This window comes from Zootoca vivipara, chromosome 12 (genome assembly GCF_965207765.1).
Source record: "Zootoca vivipara chromosome 12, rZooViv2.hap1.1, whole genome shotgun sequence".
Lineage (NCBI taxonomy): Eukaryota > Metazoa > Chordata > Lepidosauria > Squamata > Lacertidae > Zootoca > Zootoca vivipara.
In genome coordinates, this window is record NC_142595.1 from 40,552,733 (window position 1) to 40,573,002 (window position 20,270).

General features: G+C 41.8%; 1 protein-coding gene across 1 annotated transcript; it reads right to left on the minus strand.

Annotated features, from left to right (window-relative positions):
- Positions 1 to 6,945: 6,945 nt before the first annotated feature.
- On the minus strand, positions 6,946 to 12,802 carry LOC132592961 (vomeronasal type-2 receptor 26-like). Its single transcript, XM_060281260.2, has 5 exons — positions 12,659 to 12,802; positions 11,348 to 12,196; positions 9,995 to 10,222; positions 8,668 to 8,794; positions 6,946 to 8,048 (listed from the first exon to the last, which is right to left on the minus strand). Exons 1-5 carry the CDS (start codon positions 12,785 to 12,787, stop codon positions 7,138 to 7,140), a joined length of 2,244 nt encoding a protein of 747 aa, XP_060137243.2. The 5' UTR covers positions 12,788 to 12,802; the 3' UTR covers positions 6,946 to 7,137.
- Between the last annotated feature and the right edge of the window lie 7,468 nt (positions 12,803 to 20,270).

A 20,270-nucleotide genomic window follows, 5' to 3' on the forward strand; every position in this document is an offset into this window, starting at 1 on the left:
AGTGTTCCAACAAGATTGCAAAGGATGAAAAGCATTCTCATAAAATGTTGATCCCAGTGTGATGTTGGATAAGAATTTGGCATTCTTGTTGATCTCTTGCAGGGCAAAGATGAAGGCAAGAACATGCTGGTAGTTTTTCGGTATCACACTGCAATGAGACAAAGAATGATTGCAACACTGGCGGAAGAGAAACAAGTGTGTTTCAGTTTTGATTTGTGAATCTATGTACCTTGAATTTTGCAACCCATAAGACAGGAACATTTTATTCCAACTAATGAAACTAGAGCAGTCTCCTTATAGATTTTGATTAGATTTAGGTAAATGGTGAATTGAAAGAGATTCATTTTCGTGCTATGGATGAATTGGTGGGTTTGGATATGGGAAACCCAGAAACAAAAAGCTGTTAAATTCTTCTGTTAACACTTTCCCCTCTCTCTTTCAACACAATCTCCATGCCTGTCTCTTGTTCTTCTTCTTTGTCCACCACCTCCCTTCCATTTCTGAACCATGAACTATTCATTGGAATATGTTCTCAATTCCACCTGTAGAACAACCATTTAGTATACCAGTGTGCTCCAATACACAAGGGCTTTTTAGCTCCAGGAACAGACAGAGAAACAGCATATGAGCAATATCTTCTGTATTTCCCCCTCGCTGCTTTCTGCACGCTAAGTCTTCTAAATTGCTGATTTAATGCAACTCCAAGCCATTAGCAAGTGACAGAATGGTTGGTACGCTTATTTCAATTATGACAAGTGTAACGTACATAAAAGCTTTACCAACCATATAATAAGAAACGTGCTGTTTAAGGTATACACAAAATACAAACACCTGCTAGAACCTAAAACTCCACGTTGGATATCTCCTTTAGAGGCCAAGGTGGTTAAAAAGAAAATTATGAAAGGAAATTGGCTGACATAACTCATTACTAACAGAGGATGGTAACCATCTAAGACTAAAGAATTATGAAGAAGTAAAGGGTCAACTATCAGGATAGCTGGAGTATTACCAACTCTTTGTGACGTTCAGACAAGACAAAATAAATGGATTTGCCAATGAGCCCTCTTAATTTTAAAAGAGAATTGCTAACTAATGAACTAAGACCATTTCCATCATGGGAAGTCAAGGAGGCGGCGGCGATGGTTGTTATGATTAAATGGACACAGAACATTGGGCTTACTATTATGATGAGTAAATGGGAACCTCTCTGGAAAATTAATATGAACTTTACTGCATGTCACACAATTAAAAAAATATATGATGAAAATGCAGTTTAGATGCCGTTCTGCTCAGAACCCTATGTAGCGATATCCCGAAAAATATAAGAGAAATCTTCCTATACGCAACAGCTGCCACCCGACTATTAAGGGAATGGCAAAACAAACTACCAGAATTTGTGGAAATGGCTCAATTAACAAGTAGGCTAAGAGGTAACACAAAACAATCATTTATTCAAAAATGGGATATGTTCAAGAGATATCTATAAAATACACAGTGATATACTATACTATCTATGGCACCATTTGAATGACCTGTGGGAATATAAAACATTGAGAAATAAGAAAAAAAGATACGGTCTGTTGTAAGAAAGTATTAGAAAACATATTAAGAGTAAGGTACAAATAATAAGTACATTGTCAATTACATCGGGAAATGATGGGAAGTTTATGTTATGTTGTTATGTTGTTATGTTATGTTATGTTATGTTATGTTATGTTATGTTATGTTATGTTGTTATGTATTCTATGTTATTATATTCTATTTTACTTTAGTTAGAATTTATGTCGAAAGAGAACGTATACGTCTAAATGAATCTTTAACATTATATTTTTTAAAGATTGTTTTTCTTTCTTTGGACTTGTATGTGTGAATTTACCATTGTGTATGATACTAATGAACTTCAATAAAGGGTCCCCCCCCAAAAAAAGCAAGTGACATAACAGATTGTTTCTGGGAAATGCAAGGTCTGTGTCACCCAGGCTCCATTCATTCTGTTGGGAGATGATGATCCATTTGCTCTAGGCTCTTCGCAAACCAGCTCAGCTCAATCCAAACTTTCCTTATACTGCTGCATGCCTTAAAGAAATATACTTGGGAAGTAAACCCCTCCTTTTCTCCCCCCCCCAGTGCATTTTGTTTCCCCAGTAAGCATGCATGGGATTACAGGCATAGGATCCAACACCTAGGGGCTGAAGGGTCTTCGGACCCCCCAAAATATTGGAGAAAGCCTCTCCCCCGAAAGCATTGCCATTCAAATGGTGTGCATGGACTGTGTCGTGTATTTTAATATTTCTGTTGGAAGCCGCCCAGAGTGGCTGGGGAAACCCAGCCAGATGGGCAGGAAATAAATAAATAAATAAATAAATAAATAAATAAATAAATAAATAAATAAATAATTTGATCGGTTATGCGGGGAGGAGCTTACCTGTTCCCCCCCCATATTTTATGCAAGTTAGCATTCCAAATTTAAGCTCTTTGAAATCCCCATGGTTTTCAACAAGATTCTGAAGCCCATCCTTAAGAGTTGAAGGTCCTCTACTCTTTTACCTAAGAAGAAACTCACTGACCACAATGAAGGGACTTGTTTTCAAGTAAATGTGTACCACATGTGTGCAGATTTTTGCACTTTCAGATAAGAGAAGGGGGAACCTTAGTTTGCATGCTGTATTATCCTTCAGTGTCCTTGTGGGGTACATGTATGTCTCTCTCTCTGTGTGTGATTGTGAGTGAAGTTAAGAGTGGTGGTGGTGGTTGCTGCTGGTTCTCTTCCCTCTACTTCATTCCAGCCTTCCCTAAATGGTCACGTGTTCTGCATTGGCACCAGTGGTCCCATGAGGAGGCCATGGAGGAATGACAAAAGCTAATTTGAGTGGTGGGACATAAGTCTGAATGTATCCTAGAAGGCTTAAAGGAGAAGCTGATGCAGTTGTTTATTTCATCAAGTCAAGAATGATCAGTGGGCCCAGTAGACAGTTTCCCAATAAAGAAATAATTACTTACTAAGCATCTAACAAAGAGGCTTGTGGTTCCTCTGTTAATTTTTGCATTCTGAAGTTCGCTTGTGTGATGGATACAAATACACCAATGATCATGTCTGATGAAGGACCATATGAATTGGTTTGAATTGTTTTTCTCAATCTGCAAGAGCTCAAACTCTTGCTAGAAGAACAATGCAGCCGCAACATCAGGAAAAGCAGGTGGAGCGCTAACCATTCTTGGGTTGAACTGCAGCTGGAGGCCATCATGTTTACATTTAGTTACCAATAGCATTTCAGTCTTGGCTAAAGTTATAGGAAAACCTGGCTGCAGGGAGGCATGCACCTGCCTCAAATCCACCTCCCTAACTGGATTCAGGTGAGTTGATTGGACAGCCGCCTATATAGAGCACAACACAGGATCACCACATTCGGAAAGGGCTGTTTCTGTCACTGATATTGTGCCTGGCAGCTGATTTCCCATGGGATATTTAGAAGTAGTGATGCTGATCAATAATTATAAAAATTACAGGGTGGGTGAACTGTTTTGCTAAAGTCCTCAAGTCTCAGAATAAGCAAAGTGCTATTTCAGTGTCATCTCACTATAGCCCAAGATCTGCTCCCTTGTGAAGCAGTGCCTTGGACAGTTGGTCTAACATTCTGAATTAATATGTGAAACTTGGCCAGAGCATAGAAAGGGGATTGTGGATGTACATATCCCTTCCTTTGACTCATACCATTAGCCCTTCTATCTAACTACAGTCTACCCTGAGTAGGAAAAATTCTCTCCTGCCCATCAAAGTGTTTTTCTCTCATTCAACTGGACAGGGGCGAACGGTGCTGCTTGGCTGTCCGGGGCGTCACCCCCGGGGCATCGCTCTGCAGCGCGCATGTGTCCTGACCTCATGAAGCACGACGCGCATGCCAGGACAAACTGTGCGCATGTCTGCACATGTGCAGTCTGGGTTGGCACGCATGCCAGGACAAACTGCGCATGTCTGCACATGCACAGTCTGGGTTGGCGCTGCTGCTCCGCTCGGCCAGCCCACTCTGAAGCAGCGCGCACTACAGAGCAGATTGCCTCCGCCTCCGCCTGACAACCCACTCTGTAGCGCTCTCTGCTTCTTCCTGCTCGGGTGGAGGAGGCGAGGGACGGGCCAGGGGCCGGGGGTGCTGGCCCCGTGCTGCCACGTCAGAATGGAGGTAGGGGCGGGCCGACCCCTACACCCCTCCCTTGCTACGTGCCAGCAACTGGAGCTCTTTTAACTGGAAATGTTAGCAATTAAACTGTGTCCTTATGCGTGGAAAGCTGAGCTCTGTTACTGAGCTATATCCACTCATTGTTAGCTAGATGGTTACGCACTCCTGCATTGTTTATATTGTCAACTGCCCTGTGATTCTCAGATGAAGGGCGGAATAGAATAATAAGAATAAGAATAGGAATAGGAATAAAAATAAGAATAATAGCATGCCAGGCATCCCTTCCCTCCTGCTTCCATCCGATTCCCTCACACATGTGGTTCCTGTCTCTCCCCATAGAAGCCATAGCATCTTCTTCACTGGGTCTCTTGATAATATTGGATAATATAAGAGTGATCTATTCCATGGACACTACCTATTTTTATGCCATTAACCTCTTTTCATTTCATGACTCCAATCCTAACATACAGGTGTGATGTCCAATGCCATCAGAGACAGCCCAATGGGTGGTGGTTGGGATATCATATGGTCACTGCAGATGGTGGATTGAGATGTCACTAGGGATGAGTGAACAGGAGACACACAGATCTCAGTAAGCCCAGTCAACAAGAACATTCTGCAGGAAGCGCTGAAATGAATGGGAAGTGTAAAATAATATGAAAATACTTGGTGTTATTCATTTTGACAGTCTTTTGGTGCTGTAGTGAGCACTCCAGTGGAAGCAGCATCTCTATGTACTTCAATGTGCAAATCGCTCAGTTTTCTCTACTGAAACTAGTAATCTTATTATTATTAATAATAATTTTATTATTTATACCCCAACCATCTGGCTGGGGTATAAATAATAATACCTTAAAACATAAAACAAAAAGCGTTAAATACCTCCTGATATAGTGCTACCTTCAGATGTCTTTCTAAATAAATATTAAAGATTTCATTGGTTTACAAAAGTACATGCCTTGCCTTTCTCCCCAGGTTGTACAGTCTTTCTTACAAAGCAGTTACATTTGTTGTGAGACATTAGTGTTGAGCACAGTATAAGGTTGGGGAAGAAGAGGGGTGTAGAGAGGAGGGGTGGTGTGGTACGGCTTATATTCTTTTGTACATCTCTGGTTACGAACTTAATTCATTCCGGAGGTCCGTTCTTAACCTGAAACCGTTCTTTTTCTTTTACATAATTTTTATTCATTTTATAGGAAAAAAGCACCAACATACAAAAACAAAACAAAACAAAGAACACAGAAATACTTCTTATACTCTTATAACTTCTTAACATCATAATGACTTCCGCTGGTTCCCCCCATCTGAATTCCATTTCTGATCATCTTTGGCAGTTTCAAAAGATATACTTATACCCTCAACAGATTTCTGTTCTATTACCTTCTAAAAAGAATATTTATCTATATCCTACTTTTATGCCAAAAATCTATAATTACATCCTTAAACAATATTAAATATTACAATTTTTTTCAAATATAATTTAAATTTTTCCCAATCTTCCCCTACAGTTTCTTCTCCCTGGTCATGGAGTCTCCCAGTCAGCTCGGCAAGTTCCATGAAGTCCATCATCTTCATCTGCCATTCATCTATTGTTGGGATATCTTGACTCTTCCAATTCTTAGCAAGTAGTAACTTCGAAGCAGAAGAATATAATGTCCTTTTTGGGGATTCCCTCCCCCACTATTCCCAGTAAAAAGGGTTCTGGTTTCTTAATAAAAGTGTCTTTCAACACTTTTTTCATCTCATTATAAATCTTTTCCCATAAGTCTTTTACTTTGTGTCAGGTCCACCACATGTGGTAGAAGGTTCCTTCCTTTTCTTTACATTTCCGTTTATTAAATATTGTTTATTAAATATTCTTTAAAAAATCACACACACGTAAAAAAAAACTTATATACACCCTTCACATTAACATATCTTTAAACTTTACATAGAAGAACAACAAAAATTAAGAAAAATTAGACAAAAAGGAAGAAAAAAAATCCAAATGAAAGCGTTTCTGAATTACAGATTATCTCACATCACACTTCCAATACTTTTCATTATATTTTTTCCTTTAACCTTATTTTTTTCAAAGGTTGGTATTGTTATCTCTTCTTTTTGTTTTCTTTCCTCTAAATGATTCCATTATTCTTTTTATCCTTTGACAAATATCATTCCAGTTCTGCTTATATGGAGTTGCTTGAATAAAAAAGATTTAGCCTAGTCTTATCATAACTGATTTCACTTGCGCATCCTTTGTATGCCACTCCAACAACAAATTATACATCTTAGAAAGATTTTTACCCTTTGTATCTAAGAATTCCGTTTCCAATTTAGATTTATCTGTTTGGAAGCTTATATTCTTATTATCCACCTTAAACATTTCATTTATCTGATAATCTTGTAACCAATCGCTAAACTTATCTTTAAGCTGTTCATAAGACTTTAATTTGAATTTATAATCTACTTCAATCAGCAAATCAGTACAGTGGTACCTCTGGATGCGAACAGAATCCGATCTGGAGCCCCGTACGCATCCAGAGCAGTACGCAACCTGAAGTGCCGAATCTGCACATGCTTGTTGTTCGATTCGGCGCGTCTGCGCATGTGGGGATTTCCAAACCTGGAAGTAACCCATTCCAGCATACCACCATCTTTTCCTGATTTTTTAATGTTGGGTTTCTAATAGGGAAAGGGGTCAAATCCATTTTTATTAGGCATTGCATTCCGTAGCTTTCTAACTGATGTTATTGTTACCAGAGATTATTATTAACAAAATGGTCTCAACATAAAATGTGGTGATTATTGTGTTGTACTACGAGCTAGGAAAACTGGGTTCAAATCCCCATTCAACTATGGGTCAGATACCATCTCGCAGTCTATTCCACCAGGAACTCATTGGATGGGATGGAAGAAGGGAAATAAAGACAAATTTAACATCTCCTTGCCAAAACATAAGGTCCCTGGCTCTTTCACCTTCTCAACTATGGTCATCCTTCTTCCTTACTAACCTCTCTTTACTGTTCATATCTGGCCTAAATATAATGATGAAGATTTTAGGGAGGAAGATGCAACCCAGTAAGCCAGCAGTAGAGGCCAAGATGGAGAAGATCTCCACAGCCACCATGTATTTCCCTTTGGTGCTCAGATAAGCGGGGACAAAGGACAGCCAAACACTGCAGAAGACCAGCATGCTGAAGGTAATCAACTTGGCTTCATTGAAAGTATCAGGCAACTTCCTGGCAAAGAAAGCCACAGAGAAGCTCACAATGGCCAAAAGACCCATGTAGCCAAGAATAAGGTGGAACATGACGTCTGAGCCTTCATTGCACTGCACTATGATTTGCCCATCCTGGGAGTGCAGGTCAAACTCTGGGAATGGGGGAGAGGATGCCAGCCACCCAACACAGATGCCAGCTTGAATGAGAGAGCAGAAGGTGATAAGGGATCCTGCCAGCCTCTTCCCAAGCCATTTCCTCAGGCTGTTTCCAGGCTTGGTCACCATGAATGCCAAAACCACAGTGATTGTTTTGGCTAACACACAAGCAACAGCAATGGAGAAGACAATGCCAAAGATGGTTTGCCTCAAGACACAGGTCACCTTTGTAGGCCTGCCAATGAATAAGAAGGAGCAGAGAAAGCAGAGAAGCAGAGAAGAGAGCAAGGTGCAGGTGATGCCCCAGTTGTTGGCTTTGACAATGGGAGTGTTCCAGTGCAGACCAAAGGTCCCCATCACAACAACTGTGATCAGTGAAAGAAGGAGAGCCAAGGAAGCCAGAATCACCCCCAAGGGCTCCTCATAGGAGAGGTAGCTAAACTTTTTTGGAATGCATTGGTCCTGAAAGGCATTTGGGTAGTGATCATCTGGGCATTTCTCACACTGATCTGCATCTGAAAGTGAAAAGCATGCTTTTAGTATTTCTTGAAGCAGTAATTATTAATATTATTGGTACTGTCTATTATGCTCTATACGGGTTGATTTAAGCGTTTTCCCCTTAAACATGTCTATATCTGCACCCAGCCCCATGTTTTTGCATTGCTAAGCTTGTAGCCCAAGTGTTTCTTTTCCATAATGGAACTTGGGAGTGGATGAAACTGCCAGATAGCCTATCATCAGGAAAATCTATATTTGACAAAAATGAACTGTTTCTAAGGATTGAAAATATGTGGATATAATAGAGGACTAACAGAAGATGAAAATTTGTTGGCTGCAGTTTCAATGGTGAGAAATGGGAATCTATGACATGCAATCCTAACCATTTCTATCCAGATGGATGTTATCCTGATTTCAGTGGTGTTTAATCCCATGTGAACTTTATTTCACACAATATATTCTTGAGCGTCTGTCCAAATGGGAAGGAGAGGAAAGAACAATATGTATCAGCAACATATAAACACATGTGCTTGGGATCTATGACAGAAAATAAGCAGACATAATAAGACTAAGACATGAATGTCTGTGTTGGAGAGGACGATGGGATTTCCAGTTGACTTGGGTTCCTTCACTTACCCTTCTGGACTGAAATCCTCCCTTTAGGGCACTGAACACAGTCATAGCAACAGATTTGTTTTCCCTGCTGGGCAAACATACTCTGTCCAGGGTGGCAGCTTTCAACACAGGTGGAAATGGGCAGCATCTAAGGGTAATGACAAGCAAGGGATTTTGAATGGAATAACCTTGCTTCTCTACATAAATCTTATTGCCATCTATGTCTGTTTTGCGGCAGAAATGTCATAGGACTGAAATTAGAGGATGGCTGTCAAGAATTTGCTCCCTGGGCAAACTTCAGGCCCCCTGATAAAGATGCTTTGTGCTGTCACCTAACCATTTGGCCAGCCCAGCACATGTCTGAATGGCAAAGAGAAGCTCCTGCCCACCTTCTCCTTCTTGATAGATTGATTCCTCATAACTCAATGCTGATTCCCTCCTGCAGACGCTGTCTTTTAAGTTTAAATAAGAATTAATTTTTACTTAATGTACTTGAACAATGCAGGCAGGTTTTACTTACATTGCTAATAGTACATCTTACATAGATTTTTATCCAAGATAAATACTGTTACAGACTGACATCAGCACAACAGAACATTTCTGCTGCTCTTACTGTTTAGACTGCTTATAACTGCCATAACTACACAAACTGACATAACTATGCCCTTTTAAAATGTTTTTGTGTGTGTGTGTGTGGGGGGGGCTTTTGGGTTGTTATTTTTATCTTGAATATGTATTTTGTGGTTTTATATGTCAGTTTTATTCTGTGAACCTCCCTGAGATCTCCGGGTATAGGGTTGTATATAAATTCAATCAATCAATCAATCAATTGCCTCAGTACATTTGGCCTTCCATAGCCTTCTGAGCATCAGCACTTTCCTGAGCATTTTGGATGCTTTCATGCCAAACATTATGGCCAAGCCTGCATGGAGTTTGGCCTCACCCTCAGCCTGATGGAGACCAACATCCTGGCACAGGATATCACCAGCACTCCATCCATCAACATTAGTGACCACACACTTCAGGTGGTAAACAATATTTTCCCACAGTCTCAGACAAAGATTGTTGCCAACAAAGCATTTTGGAACACCACAATCCATTTTCAAGAGCCTTAAACACCTGCCAATTCCTTACTCTGAAAGACCTTGTTCTTTAACCCTGAGCTACAAATTAGCTTCAAACTAGCTCTGCATCAACAGATTTTAACAAAGTAACAAAGATAGTATTTCATCAGTGAGTACCAGAGCTTGTCTCCTCACCCTTCTCCTTTGTAGCCACCTCTGTTTTCCTGGATCCCTAGATCTTTTCATAAAAGATTGTGATTAAAACAAGAAATAGTCCCACCCACCTGCTTGAACTTGGGATTCCATGCAATGGCACTTCCATCCACCGTGAACTCTTTTCCTGGGGGTGCCTGAGGGTCCACCCTCCCCACTCGGACTCTCTGGAAAGACTCATTGGGAAATATCACTAAGTTGAGCAGATCATAGCCACTTGCCTGCTGCTCCTTCTCATCAAAAGAGATTTCTTCCCCAGCACTGTTGTTGAAGTGGATGTTCTTCAGGAAGGAGTGGAGCTAGATTGCAAGGGGGGGGAAAAGAGGCAGACCTTGTAGGCTAATACACTCTCTCGTTTCCATTTGTCAGTTTTTACTACCATTCTTCAGTATGTTATAGGACACTGAAAGCTGTGTTACAGTGAGTGAAATCATTGCTCTATATAGCTCAGTCATTTCTACACTGGTTGTTATTGACCCTCTAAGGTTTCAGAGTCTATCCCAGCATGATCTTGAGATGCTGGAGGTTGAACACGGGACTTTCTGAATGAAAGCAGATGCTCTGCCATTGAGCTGTAAGCTTTTCCAGTACCAATACTAAGAGACATGGCTTGGTATGTTTTTACTTGACATAGATACTGGGTACTTACAAACACTTCAGGTTACAAACTCCGCTCAGCCGGAAGTAGTGCCCTGGAATGTGAACTTTACCCCAGGATGAGATTGGAAATCGGGCACCGGAGGTGCGGCAACAGTGGGAGGCCCCATTAGCAAAACCTCATGTTAAGTACAGTTTTGGGTTAAGAACTGACCTCCGGAACAAATTAAGTTTGTAACCTGAGGTACCACTGTACTAGGAGGTATGCTTTTTGACTTGGCATAGATTCTGGATACTTCACAAACCTTCCCCATTAACATATGCTACTGCCTTGTGCTGAGTCAAACTATTGGTCTCTGTAACCCACAACTGTCTACTCCAGGCATCCCCAAACTTCGGCCCTCCAGATGTTTTGGACTACAATTCCCATCATCCCTGGTCACTGGTCCTGTTAGCTAGGGGTCATGGGAGTTGTAGGCCAAAACATCTGGAGGGCCGCAGTTTGGGGATGCCTGGTCTACTCTGAATTGCCACAGTGCTACAGGGCATACACCCGAGGTTTCAACCCAGTTCTGATAACAGAGGACACCCATTTCCCTTGTACAGCCCCAAGTAGGAGAATCCTGGTAGGGATTAATTTCAAGAGTTTGAATGTGCAGTTTGCAAAGCATGCGGCCTTTAACTGAGATAAAGTCCTTCCCAATGATAGAGGTCACCAGGGGAAATCCCCAAGGCCTCTCCTCCATGCCAGGTCTCAGCTGTCCAACATATGAACCAGTAACAATAACACCTGTGCTTCTAACATTGAGGAGAGTAGTTAACAGTACCTGCCAGGGCTTAACTTTTTGCTGCGTCTGTCTTTCACCCAGTACTTTCTGTTTGGCTCTTGATGAATACATGCTATGGAGAGCATGTGCTACTGCATGGACGGCATTGTAGATGGTGTAGCTCTGGCTGGACATTTCCATTTCAAACACATGTCCAGTGAGTTTCTCCAGCTTCTCCCTCCCAGTGCAGTGTTCCGGCATTGTCTCAATTAGATTGTTATATGGGAATGAACAGCGGAATACACTGGCCCAGAACAGTTGGATGAAATAAAGATTTGGCTGCCATGGATTTATAGTCTGTACAAAGTCCTGAAACCCCGGTACCAGATTTGAATGAAGTGTAAATGACAAGGTGCCATTGAAGGATATCGAAGGGAATATGTCTCCTGCCAGCACTGCAGTGAAATCCCATTGAGCTGTTGTAATCCACACCCTCTGTAGAGGGTACATAGATAAAACCTCACAGGCGACTAAAACCATTCTCAAACCCTCTAGAGACTGACTGTCTCCAGAGACAAGAATCACATTCATTTGCCTCTGTGTGAGAGCGAACATAATTGGTCTCAGTTTTTGTTGAAGTACCTCATTAGGTAACCATTGTGTCACTAGTGGGATCTCCAGTGTCCAAGACATGCAAATATTATTTTGGAAAAGCCTAGGTCTCAGAGTACGAAGGAAGGTTTCTCCACTGTCATCATCTGAAACAAGGAGGCCAATCCAGTTCCACGCAAACTTCTGGAGTAGCCACACAATGCCATCATACTGAGCTTCTTCATTGGGGACCATTTGGAAAAAGGAAGGGAAGAGCCTTTGTTCACTCAGCACTGGATCCAAGGAGCCATAGCTGAGCTAAAGTGAAAGGCATCATATTTGTAAGAATCTGAAAACCATATATTTGTTCAAAGAAAGAATACTTCTGTATTGTGGTGGTTAATTACCTGGTCTTACTTTTCAAAGTCTACACCCCTGGCGTTATTAAGTCTCAAACTAGGAGAAGTTTCTAAGCAGGAAGTTGGATGCTCCTATGATTACATGATTTGTGACATTGTCAGGTTTAGAAGAATCAGAACTTGGATTATTGTATTATGGGTTTATCCCCCCCCCCCAAATCCCAATGCTAATTGAGACATCAGTGTAGGCAACACATAGCTAGGAGGCTTTAACATAATCATCTTCCCATACCAAGTCTAATGTAGGACATATGTGTAGAAAACATAATGTAATGGGATTGAAAGCTAACCTGTATGCTCTTTTGGGGTTTTCATGTGTATGTCTGCCCTTGTGGTTGTATCTCTGTATCTACACACATACCTGTGGAATCTTGTAGATGTTTAATATATTGGCCATCTGAAGGGAGTTTTGGGAGGTGAGCCCTCCAACAACGGCAACTAATTTATCTTCCCCATTACAGTGGTAATTGGCGGCATTTTGTTGTCCCATGAAAAGAAGACCAAGAGTGTTGAAACAAGTTCGCGAAGGATTAAAAGCATTCTCATAAAATCTTGATCCCAGTGTGATGTTGGATAAGAATTTGGCATTCTTGTTGATCTCTTGCATGGCAAAGATGAAGGCAAGAACATGCTGGTAGTTTTTCGGGATTGCACTGCAATGAGACAAAGAATGATTGCAACACTGGAGGAAGAGAAACAAGTGTGTTTCAGTTTTGATTTGTGAATCTATGTACCTTGAATTTTGCAACCCATAGGACAGGAACATTTTATTCCAACTAATGAAACTAGAGCAGTCTCCTTATAGATTTTGATTAGATTTAGGTAAATGGTGAATTGAAAGAGTTTCATTTTCGTGCTATGGATGAATTGGTAGGTTTGGATATGGGAAACCCAGAAACAAAAAGCTGATTACCGGTAGTTCTTTTGTTAACACTTTCCCCTCTCTCTTAAACACAATGTCCATGCCTATCTCTTGTTCTTCGTCTTTGTCCACCACCTCCCTTCCATTTTGAACCATGAAGTATTCATTGGAATGTGTTCTCAATTCAACCTGTAGAACAACCATTTAGTACAGTGGTACCTCGGGTTACGGACGCTTCAGGTTATAGACTCTGCTATGATGGCCTGGGACGTGGGCTCAGACTCAGAACCAGAGGAATCTCAGTCTGTACTGGATCCTCTGCCTCGGGCATTGGCTGAACCAAGTCTGGGGCCTGATTCTGAGGAGCCTCAGTCTGCACAGATTCCCCTGCAACAAGCACCAGCTGGACCGAGTCAGGGGCCTGAGCCTGTCCTGGCTCCAGATACAGGGAATACCTCGTTGCCGCCAGCTAGGCTGTCACTGACAGCTGACCCACTACCGGCTGAGTCAGGAGAGGCTTAGGTGCCTCTTGGGTTTAGTAACCCACCAGCGTCTCCTGAGCTGCGGAGACTCAGGTCTGAGAGAAGGAGAGATCTGAGTACTTGCCTTCGGGCGAGACAGGGTGGTGAGTCGCCGGGGACCAGGACTGGCCATTACCCCATCAGAGATAAAAGGCGGCCAGACCCCGCCCCAGGTTGCGGGGGCAACATTGCTGTTTGCCAGATCCTGCCTGTGTTCCTGTTCCTGACCTTTCCAGGTTACGTTGACTCTTTGGACCGTGGACCGGACCTGGACCTCACCTCTTGGATTACCCACGGGACCACCACATCTGCTAACCCAGAAATAGTACCTCAGGTCAAGAACTGACATAGAACTCATTGCTAACAGAGGATGGTAACCAAGTAAGACTAAAGAATTATGAAGAAGTAAAAGATCAACTATTAGGATGGCTAGAGTATTACCAACTTGATGCGACGTTCAGAAAAGACAAAAAAAATGGATTTGCCAATGAGGACTCTAAATTTGAAAGAGAATTGCTAAATAATAACACTAAGACCATTTCCAACTCCTCCTTGACTGGGAAGTCAAGGAGGAGGAAGTGAAGGTGGTTATGATTAAATGGACACAGAACATCAGGCGTACTATTATGATGAGTGAATGGGAAACTCTCTGGAAAATTAATATGAACTTTACTGCATGTTACACAATTAAGGAAAATACAGTGAAAATGCAGTTTAAATGCCTTTCTGCTCGGAATCCTAGGTAGAGATATCCCGAAAAATATAAAAGAAATCTTGCTATATGCAACAGCTGCCACCCGACTATTAATAGCATTGAATTGGAAGGGGGGAAAGGTACCAACCTTAAGGGAATGGCAAAATAAACTGCTAGAATTTGTGGAAATGGCTCAATTAACAAATAGGCTAAGAGGTAACACAAAACAATCATTTATTCAAAAACGGGATATGTTCAAGAGATATCTATAAAATACACAGTGATATACTATACTATCTATGGCACCATTTGAATGACCCGTGGGAATATAAAACATTGAGAAATAAGGGGGAAAGGTATGATATGTTGTAAGAAAGTATTAGAAAATATATTAAGAGTAAGGTAATAATAATAAGTACATTGTCAATTACATCGGGAAATGATGGGAACTTTACTTTATGTTATGTTATGTTACGTTATGTTATCGTATTCTATTTTAGTTGAGTTAGAATTTATGTGGAAAGAAAATGTATAAGTCTAAGTTAATCTTAAATGTTAATTTTTTAAAGATTATTTTTCTTTCTTTGCACTTGTATGTGTGAATTTAGCATTGTGTATGATACCAATGAACTTCAGTAAAGCATTTATTTATGTATTTATTTATTTATAAAAACCAAGTGACAGAACAGATTGTTTCTGGGAAATGCAAGGTCTGTGTCACCCAGGCTCCATTCATTCTGTTGGGAGATGAGGATCCATTTGCTCTTGGCCTCTTCGCAAACCAGCTCAGCTCACTCCAAACTTTCCTTATACTGCTGCGTGCCTTAAAGAAATATACTTGGGAAGCAAACCCCTCCTTTTCTTCCCCCCCCCAGTGCATTTTGTTTCCCCAGTAAGCATGCATGGGATTACAGGCATAGGATCCAACACCTAGGGGCTGAAGGGTCTTCAGACCCCCCCCCCCAGATATTGGAGAAAGCCTCTCCCCCCGAGAGCATTGCCATTCAAATGGTGTGCATGGACTGTGTCATGTGATCTGTTATGCAGGGAGGGGCTTACCTGCCCCCCATATTTTATCCAAGTTAGCATCCCTGATTACAGGATTTGATCGCTCAAGCTTTCATTGGAAATTGCTTCCTCCCAAGTAAAGTTAAGGAAAGCTGCGCTTGATTCCAAATATTTGAGAGGAAGCACCCCATTGGCTTCCATGGAACTGGCTCTCACAGAAATATGATTTAAGCAGCAATCCAGTTGCAGCCACTTACCCGTCAGTGAGATGTACTTGCAGGTAAAGTTTGGCATAGCGATGGGTTGCAAAATGTATGGGTTTCAAGTAGCTTGAAAATTTCAGCTGGGTTGTGGATGGGGCCCATATGGGGGAAAAGCAGGGGAAATCTAGGAACCAAACTAAAGCTCTTTGAAATCGCCATGGTTGTCAGCAAGATTCTGAAGCCCATGCTTAAGAGTTGATGGTCCTCTACTCTTTTACCTAAGAGGAAACTCACTGACCACAATGAAGGGAGTAGTTTTCAGGTAACTGTGTCCCAAATGTGTGCAGATTTTTGCACTTTCAGGTAAGGGGAGGGAGATGCAGTTTGCATGCAGTATTGTCCTACAGTGTCCTTGTGGGGTACATGTATGTCTCTCTCTCTGTGTGTGATTGTGAGTGAAGTTAAGGGTGGTGGTTGCTGCTGGTTCTCCTTCCTCTGCTTCATTCCAGCCTTCCCTAAATGGTCACGTGTTCTGCATAGGCACCAGTGGTCCCATGAGGAGGCCATGGAGGAATGACAAAAGCTAATTTGAGTGGTGGGACATGAGTCTGAATGTATCCTAGAAGGCTTAAAGGAGAAGCTGATGCAGTTGTTTATTTCATCAAGTCAAGAATGATCAGTGGGCCCAGTAGACAGTTTCCCAATAAAGAAATAACTACTTACTAAGCATATAATGAAGAGGGTTGTGGTTCCTTTGTTAATTTCTCCATTCTGAAGTTCGCTTGTGTGATGGATACAAATACACTGATGATCATGTCTTCCGGAGGACCATATGAATTGGTTTGAATTGTTGGTCTCCATCTGCATGAGGAGGAGCTCAAACTCTTGCTAGAAGAACAATGCAGCAGCAACAGCAGGAAAAGCAGGTGGAGCACTAACCATTCTTGGGTTGAACTGCAGCTGGAGGCCATCATGTTTACATTCAGTTACCAACAGCATTTCAGTCTTGGCTATATAGGAAACCTGGCTGCAGGGAGGCATGTACCTGCCTGAAATCTCCCTCCCTAACTGGATTCAGGTGAGTTGATAGGACAGCCGCCTATATAGAGCACAACACAGGATCATCACATTTGGAAAGGGCTGTTTCTGTCACTGTTATTGTGCCTGGCATCTGATTTCCCATGGGATATTTAGAAGTAGTGATGCTGATCAATAATTATAAAAATTACAGGGTGGGTGAACTGTTTTGCTAAAGTCCTCAAGTCTCAGAATAAGCAAAGTGCTAAATCAATGTCATCCCACTATAACCCAAGATCTGCTCCCTTGTGAAGCAGTGCCTTGGACAGTTGGTCTAACATTCTGAATTGATATAATGTGAAACTTGGCCAGAGTATAGATAGAGGACTGTGGATGTACATATCCCTTCCTTTGATTCAAACCATTAGCCCTTCTATCTAACTACAGTCTACCCCGAGTAGCAATAATTTTCTCCTGCCCTTCAAGGTGCTTTTCTCTCATTCAACTGGGGCTCATTTAACTGGAGATGTTAGCAATTAAACTGTGTCCTTATGCATGGAAAGCTGAGCTCTGTTACTGAGCTATATTCCCTCATTGAAAGGTAGATGGTCACACACTCCTTCATTGTTTATATTGTCAACTGCCCTGTGATTCTCAGATGAAGGGCGGTATAGAATAATAAGAATAAGAGCATGCCAGGCAACCCTTCCCTCTTCCTTCCATCAGATTCCCTCACACATGTAGTTCCTGTCTCTCCCCATAGAAGCCAAAGTATCTTTTTCATTGGGTCTCTTGATAATATTGAACTTCATCTCCCATCATCTCTGGCCATTGCCCATGCTTGCTGAGAATGAAAGTAGTTGTAGTTCAACAACCTCTGGAGACACAAGGTTGAAGAAGAGCGATCGATTCCATGTACACTGCCTATTTTCATGTCATCTACCTCTTTTCATTTCATGACTCCAATCCTAACATACAGTTGTGATGTCCAATGCCATCAGAGACACCCCAATGGGTGGGGCATCATATGGTCACTGCAGATGGTGGATTGAGATGTCACTAGGGATGAGTGAACAGGAGACACACTAAACCCAGTCAACAAGAACATTCTGCAGGAAGCACTGAAATGAATGGGAAGTGTAAAATAATGAGGCTATTTGGTGTGTTATTCATTCTCATAGTCTGTAGTGAGCACTCCCGTGGAAGCAGCATCTCTATGTACTTGAATGTGCAAATAGCTCAGTTTTCTCTACTGAAAATGGTAATAATAATAATAATAATAATAATAATAATAATAATAATAATAATAATTTATTTATACCCCTCCCACCTGCCTGGATTTCCCCAGCCACTCTGGGTGGCTTACAGCAAATCTTAAAACAATATCTTATCGAGAATTAAAAACCTCTTCTCACAGAAAAAAGGCACGAGTAAGCTCAAAATTCTGTTTATGAATAGGGACAAATGCCATAGGACTTCTTAGAAGTAAGGTACCACAGACTTTTTGCTTTCAGATGATAACTAACTAAGTTTTTTCAATGGGGTTCTTTCTTTCTTTCTTTCTTTCTTTCTTTCTTTCTTTCTTTCTTTCTTTCTTTCTACAGTTGGCAACAAACGGGACAATGTGATCCATGGTGTATCAAGGAGATGTTTCCGTCATGCAACTTTGGCTTTTTAAAACTTTGGCCCTTATGTATCCAATCTTAGCTCTGCTACTGTGAAATAGCCCCTCACTCTAAGCCATTTGGTTAAGCTCTCCCTCATAACAGCATCCCAGGTAACCCTTCCCTTCTTCTACCTCCATCAGATGCCGTCCCACATGAGATTATCGCCCCCCCCCCAAGCGGGAGTGGCTTTGTGTGAGACAGCAAAGGTGTGGGCCTCCCTCTCTCAACTCTAGGGTACTTAGAAAGACAAACACAGAGTTGTGAGTTATGTGAGCTAGAGAGTGTAAGCAAAGTTGCATGCCGGGAAGCCAGAGAGGCAGGGCAGTGCTTGATTTCTGTTTGAATCCATGGGTGCGGCTATGCGAGAAACAAGGCCTTCTTGGGGTGTTAATGCTCTGACCCCCCCCCCAGGTTGTATATATGTGTAAATAAACCATATACAGTCATGCCTTGCAAGATGAAATTAATTTGTTCTGTGAGCCGTTTCTTATTGAGAAAATTTCGTCTTGCGAAACGCGTTTGTGCGATTTAAAACAAACAAAAATGCAAAAAAATCATCCTGCGAAGCATGGTCATAGAAAAATTCACCTTGCGAGTCTCCAAAAAGCAAAAGCAAAACGCTTTCATCTTGCGAGTTTTTCATTGCGCGAGGCATTCGTCTTGCGAGGCACCACTGTATCATAAGGACACCACAGTCTCTGCGGTAGCTCATTCCAAAGGAAACATGTCTGGAGTCCCTGGAATCGCACAATGCTAGGAGATTGGGATGGTGTGCAGCAATATGTAATGAAGTTCCCAGGTGAGCTTCCCTGGATAGAGCATTCCACAAGTGGGGAGCCACCACAGAAAAGGCCCACTATTGTGTTGCCCCTCTCTGAGGCACAAAAAAAGGGCCTTGGATGATGATCACAGCATCAGAATTGGTTTAAATAAGTAGAGAGGTCCTTCAGGTTCTGCACTCCTGAGCCCTTTAAGGCTTTACAGGTCAAAACCAGCACTTTGAATTTGCACTGGGACTGCCATCTATCATTGCAAGAGCCCACATCAGGATAATCACCTACCATAAATCACTTGCAGAAGCCCCAAACTTGACTCTCGCTAAACAAGCCTTTCTAGCCTTTACTGGTAGCCACATTTGGTCAAAAATAAAAAGTAAATTGCAAGAACTCGGGCCAGGAGGGAGATGAATTTCAAGTCTTCAAAAGGTTTTATTTATGTAATAATAGGATGAATTCAAATAGGAATCAATTCCAGTATGATAATGAGGCAAATTCCAGTAAAGATAAATTCCAGTGAAAAAATCCCAGGACAAGGCGCTGTTTTGTTAATTCTTCATCAGCGATTTTTTAATGGTCAGGGTGTACCAAGTATGTTTGCATTTGGTCTGTGAACGCTATTCCCTCCCAGATTCTTCCGCTCTGATCACTTGGGACAATGACAAAATCCGTAAATGGATTCTAGACAGGGACGAAGCGCTGGACCTGGCTCTATCCAATGTGGCCAACCTAACCACGTGGTTTCCTCGCATGAAGGCAGTAAGATCTACGGCTCACTATCTGAGTGACCTGACGAACCCTACACAAAGAAGAGCCTTCACACTTGCCCGCTTCCACTTCAATCCCACAGCATTCCTACAGGGTATATTTTCCAACCCCCCCCCCCCCCGATCTTCAACTCTGTCCGTGAAACAAGGGAAAGATAGAGGATTTTATCAACTTTTTCTTTCACTGCCCCCTATACGACGCAATAAGACCGAGGCTCCTTCTACTAATTCCTCCGCTCATTGCCTTGGAAGATGACTGCATGAAATTCCTATTGGTGGACGCTAACCCCATGGTTACGCACGGAGTGGCCATCTATATCTTCAAAGCCCTGAAACTCAGAGCTCTTTTGACAGGCTAACTTTCTCTAGACTCGAATCTCTCTAAATATTTTCCAACGGACAAAACACACATGATGTGTCATAGTTTTTACCAAACTCTGTTTTATATAGCATGATGT